Source organism: Schistocerca americana, chromosome 8 (assembly GCF_021461395.2).
Source record: "Schistocerca americana isolate TAMUIC-IGC-003095 chromosome 8, iqSchAmer2.1, whole genome shotgun sequence".
Taxonomy (NCBI): domain Eukaryota; kingdom Metazoa; phylum Arthropoda; class Insecta; order Orthoptera; family Acrididae; genus Schistocerca; species Schistocerca americana.
The window spans coordinates 488,639,447-488,652,186 of record NC_060126.1 but is presented as its reverse complement, the minus strand read 5'-3'; the positions used below and the strand labels follow the sequence as shown (position 1 = coordinate 488,652,186).

Sequence of the window (12,740 nt, the reverse complement as noted above, 5' to 3'; positions counted from 1 at the left end):
AAACATGGTGCATTTTGAACACGCGTATCTAAGCTACACTACTGGCCATTAAAATTGCTACTCCAAGAAGAAATGCAGATGATAAACGGGTGTTCATTCGACAAATATATTATTCTAGAACTGACGTGTTTACATTTTCACGCAATTTGGGTGCATAGATCCTGAGAAATCAGTAACCAGAACAACCACCTCTGGCCCTAATAATAGCCTTGATACGCCTGGGCATTCAGTCAAACAGAGCTTGGATGGCGTGTACAGGTACCGCTGCACATGCAGCTTCAACACGATACCACAGTTCATCAGGAGTAGAGACTGGCGTACTGCGACGAGCCAGTTGCTCGGCCTCCATTGACCAGACGTTTTCAATTGGTGAGAGATGTGGAGAATGTGCTGGCCAGGGCTGCAGTCGAACACTTTCTCTATCCAGAAAGGCCCGTACAGGACCTGCAACATGCGATCGTGCATTATCCTGATGAAATGTAGGGTTTTGCAGGGGTCGAATGAAGGGTAGAGCACGGGTCGTAACAAATCTGAAATGTAACGTCCACTGTTAAAAGTGCCGTTAATGCGAACAAGATGTGACCGAGACGTGTAACCAATGGCACCCTATACCGTCACGCCGGGTGACACGCCAGTATGGCGATGACGAATACACGCTTCCAATGTGCGTTCACCGAGATGTCGCCAAACACGTATGCGACCACATGATGCTGTAAACAGAACCTGGAGTCATCCGAAAAAATGACGTTTTGCCATTCGTGCACCAAGGTTCGTCGTTGAGTACGCCATCGCAGGCGCTCCTGTCTGTGCTGCAGCGTCAAGGGTAATCGCAGCCATGGTCTCCGAGCTGATAGTCCATGCTGCTGCAAAAATTCGTCGAACTGTTCGTGCAGATGGTTGTTGTCTTGCAAACGTCCCCATCTGTTGACTCAGGGATCGAGAAGTGGCTCCACGATCCGTTACAGCCATGCGGATAAGATGCCTGTCATGTCGACTGCTAGTGATACGAGGCCGTTGGGAACCAGCACGGCGTTCCGTATTACCCTCCTGAACCCATCGATTCCACATTCTGCTAGCAGTTACTGGATCTCGACCAATGTTAGCAGCAATGTCGCGATACGATAAACCGAAATCGCGATAGGCTACAATCCGACCTTTATCAAAGTCGGAAACGTTATGATACGCATTTCTCCTCCTTACACGAGGCATCACAACAACGTTTCACCAGGCAACGCCGGTCAACTGCCGTTTGTGCATGAGAAATCGGTTAGAAACTTTCCTCATGTCAGCACGTTGTAGGTGTCGCCACCGGAGCCAACCTTGTGTGAATCCTCTGAAAAGCTAATCATTGGTATATCACAGCTTGTTCTTCCTGTCGATTAAATTTCGCGTCTGTAGCACGTCATCTTCGTGGTGTAGCAATTTTAATGGCCAGTAGTGTATCTTTATTTCCTGTCTGCTGGAGAAACACGAGTAGCACTTTGGTTGCAGGGGGAGGACTACGACGAGCGGGCGGACAGCGGTCAGAACTCGGTGACGCCTCCAGTGGAGCCTACGGAGGCCTCGGACGACGGTTCGTACCGGCCGGAGCAGCACACGGAGACTCCAGCGGAGGACTACGACGAGAGGGCGGACAACGGCACCGACTGGAGGGACAACGTCGTGGAGCAGCACGTGAGTAGCGCGGCACGTCTAACAGGGGCAGCGAGGGGGAAAGGTTAGCTTGTAATGGGGGGTGGACAACGAAGTCACTGGTTACAGCCTAAGCTCGGATTGCACCAGTGAAGGGAAGAAACAATCCCAAAGATTTCCTTGATCCACTCAGATAAACTACGGGAGGCTTAGTTCTGTACGGGTTGACGTGAATGTGTGTTCCTTTTCTCTGAAATACTAGTGAGGTTTCTTAATCACTGCGCCACCTCACGCTATGCCAGCTGACGATTAGTCCTCTCTGCCTTCTGGGTGGCTGGTCACCAAAAATTAAGTTGTGTTTTATTTGTTGCCCCTCAACTAGACCTGTAATGACACGGAAAAGAAAAAGGAAAAGTGGTGTAATTTGCCGTCTTTGTGGATGCCAGGAAATGCAATCAATACACATTATAATAGTGGATGAATGTTCCACATCTCCTCCTAAACCACTGGATCGATTTCAGAGAAACTTGACACAAATATTACTTACTATTTGGAAACAGATATGGTGGGAGTAAGAAAGAGCAATCTCCTATTGGGGTGATGAGGTACACAGAGTTGCGGTGAAAAAAGATGGACAGACAGGGAGGGGAAAAAAGGAGAAGTACACAGCTATGGGGGAGGAGGAAATAGACTAAGAGAGGGTGGAGGAGGACAGGAAAATGGGCAGGAGGTAATGGACAGAGAAAGGGAATAGAAGACGGAGAGAGAGAGGGAACAAAGTGAAGGACAGAGGGGAAAGAGCAGATGGAGAAGGACTAGGGCCAGGAGGAGCAGATGGACAGACAGAGGGGCAGGAAGAGATGAATGTAGAGAAGGGGGGAGGGAGAAGATGGACAGAGAGAGGTGGCAGAAGGAGACTGACAGAAAGCGGGATGGAGCAGATGGACTACTCATCTAGCAAAGGATATAAATTTTGCGCAATAAGTAATATACACTCCTGGAAATGGAAAAAAGAACACATTGACACCGGTGTGTCAGACTCACCATACTTGCTCCGGACACTGCGAGAGGGCTGTACAAGCAATGATCACACGCACGGCACAGTAGACACACCAGGAACCGCGGTGTTGGCCGTCGAATGGCGCTAGCTGCGCAGCATTTGTGCACCGCCGCCGTCAGTGTCAGCCAGTTTGCCGTGGCATACGGACCTCCATCGCAGTCTTTAACACTGGTAGCATGCCGCGACAGCGTGGACGTGAACCGTATGTGCAGTTGACGGGCTTTGAGCGAGGGCGTATAGTGGGCATGCGGGAGGCCGGGTGGACGTACCGCCGAATTGCTCAACACGTGGGGCGTGAGGTCTCCACAGTACATCGATGTTGTCGCCAGTGGTCGGCGGAAGGTGCAAGTGCCTGTCGACCTGGGACCGGACCGCAGCGACGCACGGATGCACGCCAAGACCGTAGGATGCTACGCAGTGCCGTAGGGGACCGCACCGCCACTTCCCAGCAAATTAGGGACACTGTTGCTCCTGGGGTATCGGCGAGGACCATTCGCAACCGTCTCCATGAAGCTGGGCTACGGTCCCGCACACCGTTAGGCCGTCTTCCGCTCACGCCCCAACATCGTGCAGCCCGCCTCCAGTGGTGTCGCGACAGGCGTGAATGGAGGGACGAATGGAGACGTGTCGTCTTCAGCGATGAGAGTCGCTTCTGCCTTGGTGCCAATGATGGTCGTATGCGTGTTTGGCGCCGTGCAGGTGAGCGCCACAATCAGGACTGCATACGACCGAGGCACACAGGGTCAACACCTGGCATCATGGTGTGGGGAGCGATCTCCTACACTGGTGATCGTCGAGGGGCACTGAATACTGCACGGTACATCCAAACCGTCATCGAACCCATCGTTCTACCATTCCTAGACCGGCAAGGGAACTTGCTGTTCCAACAGGACAATGCACGTCCGCATGTATCCCGTGCCACCCAACGTGCTCTAGAAGGTGTAAGTCAACTACCCAGGCCAGCAAGATCTCCGGATCTGTCCCCCATTGAGCATGTTTGGGACTGGATGAAGCGTCGTCTCACGCGGTCTGCACGTCCAGCACGAACGCTGGTCCAACTGAGGCGCAAGGTGGAAATGGCATGGCAAGCCGTTCCACAGGACTACATCCAGCATCTCTACGATCGTCTCCATGGGAGAATAGCAGCCTGCACTGCTGCGAAGGGTGGATATACACTGTACTAGTGCCGACATTGTGCATACTCTGTTGCCTGTGTCTATGTGCCTGTGGTTCTGTCAGTGTGATCATGTGATGTATCTGACCCCAGGAATGTGTCAATAAAGTTTCCCCTTCCTGGGACAATGAATTCACGGTGTTCTTATTTCAATTTCCAGGAGTGTACTTAGACTAACATGCTTCATTCCAAAGATCCTTAATAAAGCATCAGTCAAGGATGTGGGACAAATTAAAATATTTCAAAGTAATTTGAGGGTAATAAGTTAGTTATAAAAAACAAAAGTAATTCATACGGCATGATTCGCTACGAGTCCTTCAAGAGGGTTGTTCACGCACGTGTTTGCAGTTTCTTTCAACTGGCCGCTACTTCGTGCACTTGCACGCCCTTAACCCACCGCAGCAATCCCACTGGAGAATGAATAACTACAGTTTAACAGGAATCCGTACGAAGTGGAGTTCTCGGCATGCCTTCGAATCATTGAGAGGTAAAGTCTAGCGCAAAGGTAGATACAAAAATTTTGTTACTTGATCGGGATTCGATTCATTGATCTTGGTCTCCAGGTCCGTACTTTAGCACTAGACCAACAAGTCAGACTATGGTAATTGTGATAAACATATAAATCATTGCGGCTTTATCACAAAGTAAATGATTGTAGCTAAGAATTATCAGATGGTAAAATATTTGTAACGCTAGTTTATGTTCATTTAATTAGTTCACTTACTAAGCGAAGAAGTGTCGTAAAACAGTATTATATACTATTAAAGAATGGTTTTGCTAAGGCGTTTTTTTTTTACTCTCTGGACATCATGTAGTGTTTCATGCTCTCTGTAAACACTACATTTGTTTTTACGCAAACATGTTATAACTCCTGTCAATGTATTGATACGTTTGGTCCTGAACGATGGACATCTTTCCGTATTGAGATACATTCATGAGAAACTGAATTAGGGGCAGCTCCTGTGAGCCCTGCTGTAATGACAGGTAAGTAAGTACACCGTCTCACGTGACTGCTTTTGTCATGTCGTCAAACCTTGCATTACCACCGGTGTAGCATTCGTAACCACGATACACACGACATCTCGTGACGGCCGAAATGGGTAATTTCTGTGGAATTTATACGTAATATTTTTAGTGAATAAGGAAGGGGAAATTTAAAATTCGGTCAATGACGGACTGGTTTCCTTTAAAACACATGTTACACTGTCAATATTACTTCACCTTCATACCATGAGACACTTCGGAGATGTTTGAGTTTTAATGCAAGACAGTGGCTCGTGTCCTAATGACGAAGAAAAGTGCACAACAAATTTCCCTCCATTTCCACTAAAAATCGCCGTGGCGAATCTTTTATTCCATCTCTGAGATTCAGTTCAGCTGTCTCTGAGATCCCGATCATAGTAACGCAGATGGATGTTATTGCTTCGAAATGTACGTTTTCCTCTATGAAGCCAGGCACTCAGCAAACCATGTGAGTGAACACTTGCTTCATTAATTTCAAAGTTGGAGATTGCCAGTGACTAGTAAGACGGATGCCTATTTTACTGACATACGCATATGTTTAGAACGGGTTGAAGTACGTTGATGTACATCTGAAACATTTCTCGGTTATTGGTGGGAAGACTGGCCCGGGCCTGTTTGCCTATAGCCATTGATGCTACTTGCAACAACAACTCCTAATGCCAAAGGGTTATTATTATTTCATTCCCTCTGTCTGAACTGCCTGCTGTATATTGTCGTTCTTCAGCCAGGAGAATTTATCAGATTGGTGCAAAAGTCCGTAGCGCCCTTCCCTAAGTTTAATAAACACAACAGATACACTTGTCAGAGACGTTAGTCATCAATAATACAGGGTAATTCAAAAAGAATACCACAACTTTAAAAATGTGTATTTAATGAAAGAAACATAATATAACCTTCTGTTATACATCATTACAAAGAGTATTTAAAAAGGCTTTTTTTCACTCAAAAACAAGTTCAGAGATGTGCAATATGGCCCCCTCCAGACACACGAGAAATATCAACCCGATACTCCAACTGGTTCCACACTCTCTGTAGCATATCAGGCGTAACAGTTTGGATAGCTGCTGTTATTTCTCGTTTCAAATCATCAATGGTGGCTGGGAGAGGTGGCCGAAACACCATATCCTTAACATACCCCCATAAGAAAAAATCGCAGGGGGTAAGAACAGGGCTTCTTGGAGGCCAGTGATGAAGTGCTCTGTCACGGGCTGCCTGGCGGCCGATCCATCGCCTCGGGTAGTTGACGTTCAGGTAGTTATGGACAGATAAGTGCCAATGTGGTGGCGCTCCATCCTGCTGAAATATGAATTGTTGTGCTTCTTGTTCGAGCTGAGGGAACAGCCAATTCTCTAACATCTCCAGATACTGTAGTCCAGTTACAGTAGCACCTTCGAAGAAAAAGGGACCAAAAACTTTATTGGCTGAAATGGCACAGAAAACGTTCACCTTAGGCGAGTCACGTTCATACTGAGTTGTTTCCCGCGGATTCTCAGTGCCCCATATACAGACATTGTGACGGTTGACTTTCCCGTTAGTGTGGAAAGTTGCTTCATCACTAAACACAATCTTTGAAACGAAAGATTCATCTGTTTCCATTTGAGCAAGGATAAAATCACAGAAATCGATTCTTTTAATCTTATCAGCTGCAGACAGTGCTTGAACCAATTTCAGACGATAAGGTTTCATAACTAACCTTTTTCGTAGGACTCTCCATACAGTCGATTGTGGAATTTGCAGCTCTCTGCTAGCTCTGCGAGTCGATTTTCCTGGGCTGCGAAGAAATGCTTGCTGGATGCGTGCTACATTTTCATCACTCGTTATCGGCCGTCCAGAACTTTTCCCTTTGCACAAACACCCATTCTCTGTAAACTGTTTATACCAACGTTTAATACACCACCTATCAGGAGGGTTAACACCATACTTCGTTCGAAATGCACGCTGAACAACTGTCGTCGATTCACTTCTGCCGTACTCAATAACACAAAAAGCTTTCTGTTGAGCGGTCGCCATCTTAGCATCAACTGACGCTGACGCCTAGTCAACAGCGCCTCAAGCGAACAAATGTACAACTAAATGAAACTTTATAGCTCCCTTAATTCGCCGACAGATAGTGCTTAGCTCTGCTTTTTGTCGTTGCAGAGTTTTAAATTCCTAAAGTTGTGGTATTCTTTTTGAATCACCCTGTATATTCTCCTTCACTGTCTACGACAATCTGCCAACGTTGGGGTAACTTCTCGATTCCACGACTGTAGGTATCACGTGGTTTTGAGGCAATGAACTCGTTGACCCATGTTAGGTCAAAATGACTTCCCAACCCATCTCCCGTATAGCGGTATTTGTCGGTCCAGTCTAGCAGAATACGAGCGGGCGTTATCGTGCAGTATCATCACGTGACACAGTCTTCCTGGTAGTTGTTCTTGGATTTAGTCTGCAAGACGTATCAGTTGTTGACAATAAATGTCAGCAACAATGGTTACACCAGATGCATAACATTATCTTTTGTGGATGTGCGCGTGTCTTTGTATGGGGAGTTGTTTGTTTGGGCTCGACCATTTCTTTCTGTCATTATGTTAGCTTGCTGCTCTGTTTGGGCTCGACCATGCCTTTCTTTTCGTTATGTTAGCTTAAAGATACAATTTATTTCTCATCCCCAGTAATGATACTGGATAACAATGGCCCATGTCGATTTTCGTGTTTTCGACTTAGAGCATGAGGTGCCCGTACATCTTTTTTTGAACCTTCCCCATTGCTTGCAAATGTCGCGCGAATGATCACAGTTCATCACATCTGGCAGGTCTCTAGTACACTGACGTCGATAATTGTGGATTAGTGCGTTTAAACGATCTTCATCAAACCCCGGTGGTCTCCCTGTATGAGGAGATGCCAAAACCATCCTCCTTAAAACGAGAAAACCATTTTGTTGACGTGCTCTCTCCAATGGAATTATCCCCATACATGACACAAATTTTTCTTGCCGCCTCCACTACTCTCACATCTCTGCTGAACTCATACAGAAGACTATTTCGGAAATATTCCGACCTCTCTACTTGGCTCTTTATGTTGTAGCATCCACAGTTCCACTCGCTATCTCCAAATGGCAAAGTGACAATACGTAATAACCTCAGATAGCAAAAGTGAACTACAAATCAGTAATGACAATCGATAAATAAACCCGTAACAACGAGAGTGCTAACAAGCAAAACAAAAACGCTACTAACTTTTGCACCAACCTGTTATAAAAAGTTAGTAGGATAGTTTTAAAAACATTAAAATGATAAAATATATTTGAAATCTCTAAAGTATTGAAAAGAGCGATTGTACACTGACGATGTTAGAAAACTCCTTTTTATTTATCGTCAACTCACAATAACTTGCAAAAATTGGTAACTACAGAGGTAACGATTGATTTTTTTGTACAAAGTATGCAGGATGTGTATCACATTTGTAGGTATTCTATATGGGTGAGGAGGGACAGAGATTGTATAACTTAGCATGGAATTCAGACAGAGGAGTATGGGTTCTGGTAGATCAATTGAACGTATTGTATTCAATTGCATGAAAGGATTGACTGAAGGTGGTTGGAACAAATATTGAGGGTATTGCTATAGGACAGGAAGGTTTGGATGAAGTCTATGTACAGATGGATATTGACGGAGAGATTATAACACTGCAACTGCATTTACGTAGCTTATGTAATCAAATACCAAGTTTGAATCATTACGTAGTATGCCCCAACAGAACAAATAGTCCTGTCACGGAAAAAGCCACGTATAACCCTGGCGTCTGCTACAGCTATACCATAACCTCGAAGCTGGAGGCAGGTTGTGAAATAAAACTATCTTATTACAACAATTATGGTATAATGCAACAGAGTAGTGTTACCCTCTGAGAGGAATTTTGTTAGGTTGACCGTGTTGTACCCAACGGAAAAAAGGCTTATCGGAAATGAAAGTCAGAATTACGTAAATATTCGAACAGTAACAAACAATATTTTTGCCTGTCTACACTGTTCAAAAACAAGGAAAACGGTCGCTAGCCTGATTAGGCAAGAGGATGATTGACGTTCTTGTTCAAGAAATTAAGTATGAGTAACCTTAACGGGCAAACACAACCTATACTTTGCTACACGCGAGTGCAATGAACTCTGAAACCTGCATATGTTGACGGTAAGATTTGAGCTGACAGAGCAGAACAAACTATTTGCATAAATATAACAGATAACGAAACACACTATTACTTATAGGGCTTATTCAAACTGAATGGTCTTCATAACATTACTATTAATGTTCACTGCAGAATCATTAATTGTACATAGTTTCAGTATTATTGTTCAAACATTTTCCTAGCTGACCTAAAATTATAAATGTAATTCACTGCAAAATTATGAAATGGTCACAGGTCAAATATCTCTCAACTAAATACTAGTCTATTTAGCATGAAAGTTAAATGGAATTCACTAACAGGTTACTTCTCACTGTCTTTTGAATAAGGAAATTATTGTTTTCATAAATAGTGGTAAAGGATAACCTGTGGATCTTATTACACTATTAATATGCACTTTCAATACCAAAAAGAAACAAGTGCTTAGCAAGCATCCAACTTTCCACAACTGCAATTCACGACTTTTACTGCAGTGAGACTCAATGTTGACAAATTTACAAGAAACTGATTCACCTTTTAAAATTTACTACAGGCAGAACTATGATCATTAACTAAGTAAAACTTTATAAGCCTCAGTTTTAAGAACTTTTAGTTTTTAAAAGAAACAGCAAATTGTCTTTATTACTACAGTCTTCTAGTTTCAAGTAAATGATTAAATAAGTGACTTCCAAACTCTAAAAGAACTTTAAATTGGACTGTTTCCATCACTGGGAGACTTTCACAAGACTACATTTACTACCTCCCACAATTTCACTAAATCCACAGTAAATCTGAATACTCCCTTCTTACCGAAGATCAAACAACATTATTTAATTAACTATTTGGCTTTGAGGCTTTCATTTTTTCCACAAACTAGGACACTCGGTAATCATAGTTCAAATGGAGAGGAACCTGAGAGGTGTTGTGATAGGAAAAAAAAATCAAGGTAGGTACATAAATTCAGTTATAAGTTACCTTGTATTTGTGAACACTAAGACATCCAGTAAGCTGATCCTTCAGTGTACATGACTATAGTGTTCCATTACAGTGATTGCGCAATGTGGTGGCAACTGCATGTTGATAGGTGGATTTGCAGGTAGAATTGCAGGACTCTGTCATTTCTTGGTGGCGATGATAGACATCAATTCCAGAATAGTTCCAGCTCTTTATCCACCCATCCGAGGCATAGGAAAGCGGCAGGAAAAGCCTCTCTCGGAACCAGCACAATATACAAGTTTTACTTGGGCAGTGCACAGTTTGGTAGCTCGTCCCCAACTGACTATTGTTCCACCTTTCCTACTTAGGCCAACCACAACTTGCGTGCGCTACTAAGTTCCGTTCCAGAGGGGAACCACAACAGCTTTTACATACAGGATAACTAAGAACCCTAAGGGAGGATCAGCAGTTTACATAACAGTAACCAAACTTGTTAATTAAAACAGAACATTTGCACATATTGACACTTCTACAAAAAATTATTTAAATAAAATTATTTAATTTTAAAGATACCCAAAGAGATTATGTAAGAAAGACAAAACATATCATTACAGAGATTATACTTCATTACAGTATCGAATTAACCGTACACTAATTATAGAAGTTCAACGATGGGATGTTGAACAAAGTAGAAAACTAAATGAATCAACAAAAGGAACATAGTGTCTAAGCTATGGTGTTACAAGATGTTCAACCAGTAATGTAGTCTGCTGTAGGCTTTCTTTCGGATGCTTATTATGTTGGCTCTGTATGCTAGTTCACAAGCTACGGTTGGTTCGTAAATTATTAGGTAAAAGTCTTGTAGCCTGAATCTGCAAGTAGTTCATCCAATAGCATAGCCTGGATTTTGAAAAGAGCTTATCTAAAGAAGATACTTGTTGCTCAAGGATGTAAACTGGATATGATGGAATTTGATGGAGCTTTTGCGACTTCCAGAGTGTATGATGGGTGGAGTGGAGCGCCTGCAGCTGCGGCAGTAAAACCTGCGCTCACTGTTACAGGACGAGGGCACGGAGGCGGCCGACGACGGCTCCTACCGCCCCCAGGAGCACGGAGCGCGCGAGCGCCGGGCCGCCTCGGAGGACACGGAGGAAGTGCAGCTGTCCCCAGTCGTCTTCCACGTGGGGCCGAAGCCGGCCTCTGACGTCAGCGCCAAGGCCAGCGGCAGCGTCAGCGACGATGACGCCAGCGCTGGTCCCCCACAGTCGGCGAACCTCCCGCTTCCAGCTCCCTCCGTCTGAGGGCAGCACCCGTGACGACGCGAGTTTCGCTCCGTCCTCCACACACCGTCAGCGAGAGGGCTGGAATGTAAGCTCTCAGAAGATTGGGTGGAGTGTAATACGAACCACAGTGAAGAACTCTTTATGGAGACAAAAATTCAAAGTGGAGAATTTCTTCGTACGCCTTTTGCTATTCCACACTTTGAAAATAAGCTTCACCCCTTATTCGTGACTGATATGTTTGGTATTGAGGTAGCAGTATGGCTGCAGTAACTGCATGGACGCATTCAAATTGTTTCCAATATGCATAGCATAACATCACGAGATGGGGGAATGTTTCCTGACTTTCTTGGATATTTCTTATACATGCCATTAATATTTGATACAATATTGTATTTTCTTTTGTGTTTCACAGTATCCTATTTTGAACAATAGGCAGTAGACAAAAGAAAGAATATTCAAGAGATAATGGTGAAAATATCCGTACAATTGTATTTAAAATAAGTATCATGAGGCAAACAATGCTGTTTCGTCTTTCAAAACTTTGGCAGTCAGCGTTTCTAATGTCATTTCATTTTAAGATCTGAGAATCTACTTCAAGAAGACAATAAATTGCGATTTATTCATTACCTGCTATTGCATTGAGTATTCATTGAAATATGTAAATTATTCTCCTTCATCCACTAACGAAGACTAATAAAAGAAGATACCAACAACGGCGCTCAGTGAAAGGGTAGCATGTGATGTAAAGATCTGTGAAGAAGTCGTAACTAGGACAGCCATTCTCTCTGTGGGAGACTAAAATCAACTTAACGCCTGTGGTACAGGCTCATGACCGGGCTATCGGCCTGGCTATATGCAAAATACAGCCTTTCTTTGCCACGGCGCAGGGAGGGGTGGCTGGTGACCTCAGCGCTCCGGAAGTGTTCATTTGCCTTTTCAGACAGACCAAAATCCTTATCAAATTCAATAAGCGGTATGTATCACCAGGGTCAAGGACCTTGTGGTCTAGTGTGTCAGAATGTCGATTTTGCCTCAAGATATAAATCCAGTATTTGAAAACATGGCCTGTTTAAACATGCATCAAATATTACCATAAGTACTCTTGAAAGCACACACATTAGGCTATTGCTGTACTTTTAAAAAAATACGTACTAGAAACTTCATTACAGGTATCAGCAGTTCTCCTTCTGTTCGACAATTCGCTTGTACTGCTTGTATCACAAATGCAGCCCAGGCATTGGCTTCGAGCTTAAACTTCGTCATCACAGAGTGCCTGTATATGCAACAAATCGCTTGTACTTCTTTTACTCAGAATAGATCCACACTTTCGCTTACCAAATTTGTATTTAGATCTTTTTTTGTGAAATACCATTTGTATCTCCTTTTGTACTCTCAGCGCCTCAATATCTCCCATTACCTAACATTATTTATACAGGGTGATTTTGCGAAATGGTAGCAAACTGCACGTAATGGTCCCTGAGATGTTAAGGAG

The 12,740-nt window shown here is 43.9% G+C and overlaps 1 protein-coding gene across 2 annotated transcripts in view; it reads left to right on the top strand.

Annotated features, from left to right (window-relative positions):
- The window catches only part of LOC124544605 (retinitis pigmentosa 1-like 1 protein), an 89,468-nt gene extending 77,594 nt beyond the window's left edge, over positions 1–11,874 (top strand). For both annotated transcript variants that reach the window (XM_047123197.1, XM_047123196.1), the window contains exons 4-5: positions 1,492–1,674; positions 11,027–11,874. In XM_047123197.1, the coding sequence (XP_046979153.1) occupies positions 1,492–1,674; positions 11,027–11,266 (423 nt within the window). In that variant the 3' untranslated portion in view covers positions 11,267–11,874. The remainder of the gene's footprint in view (positions 1–1,491; positions 1,675–11,026) is intronic.
- Positions 11,875–12,740: the final 866 nt, after the last annotated feature.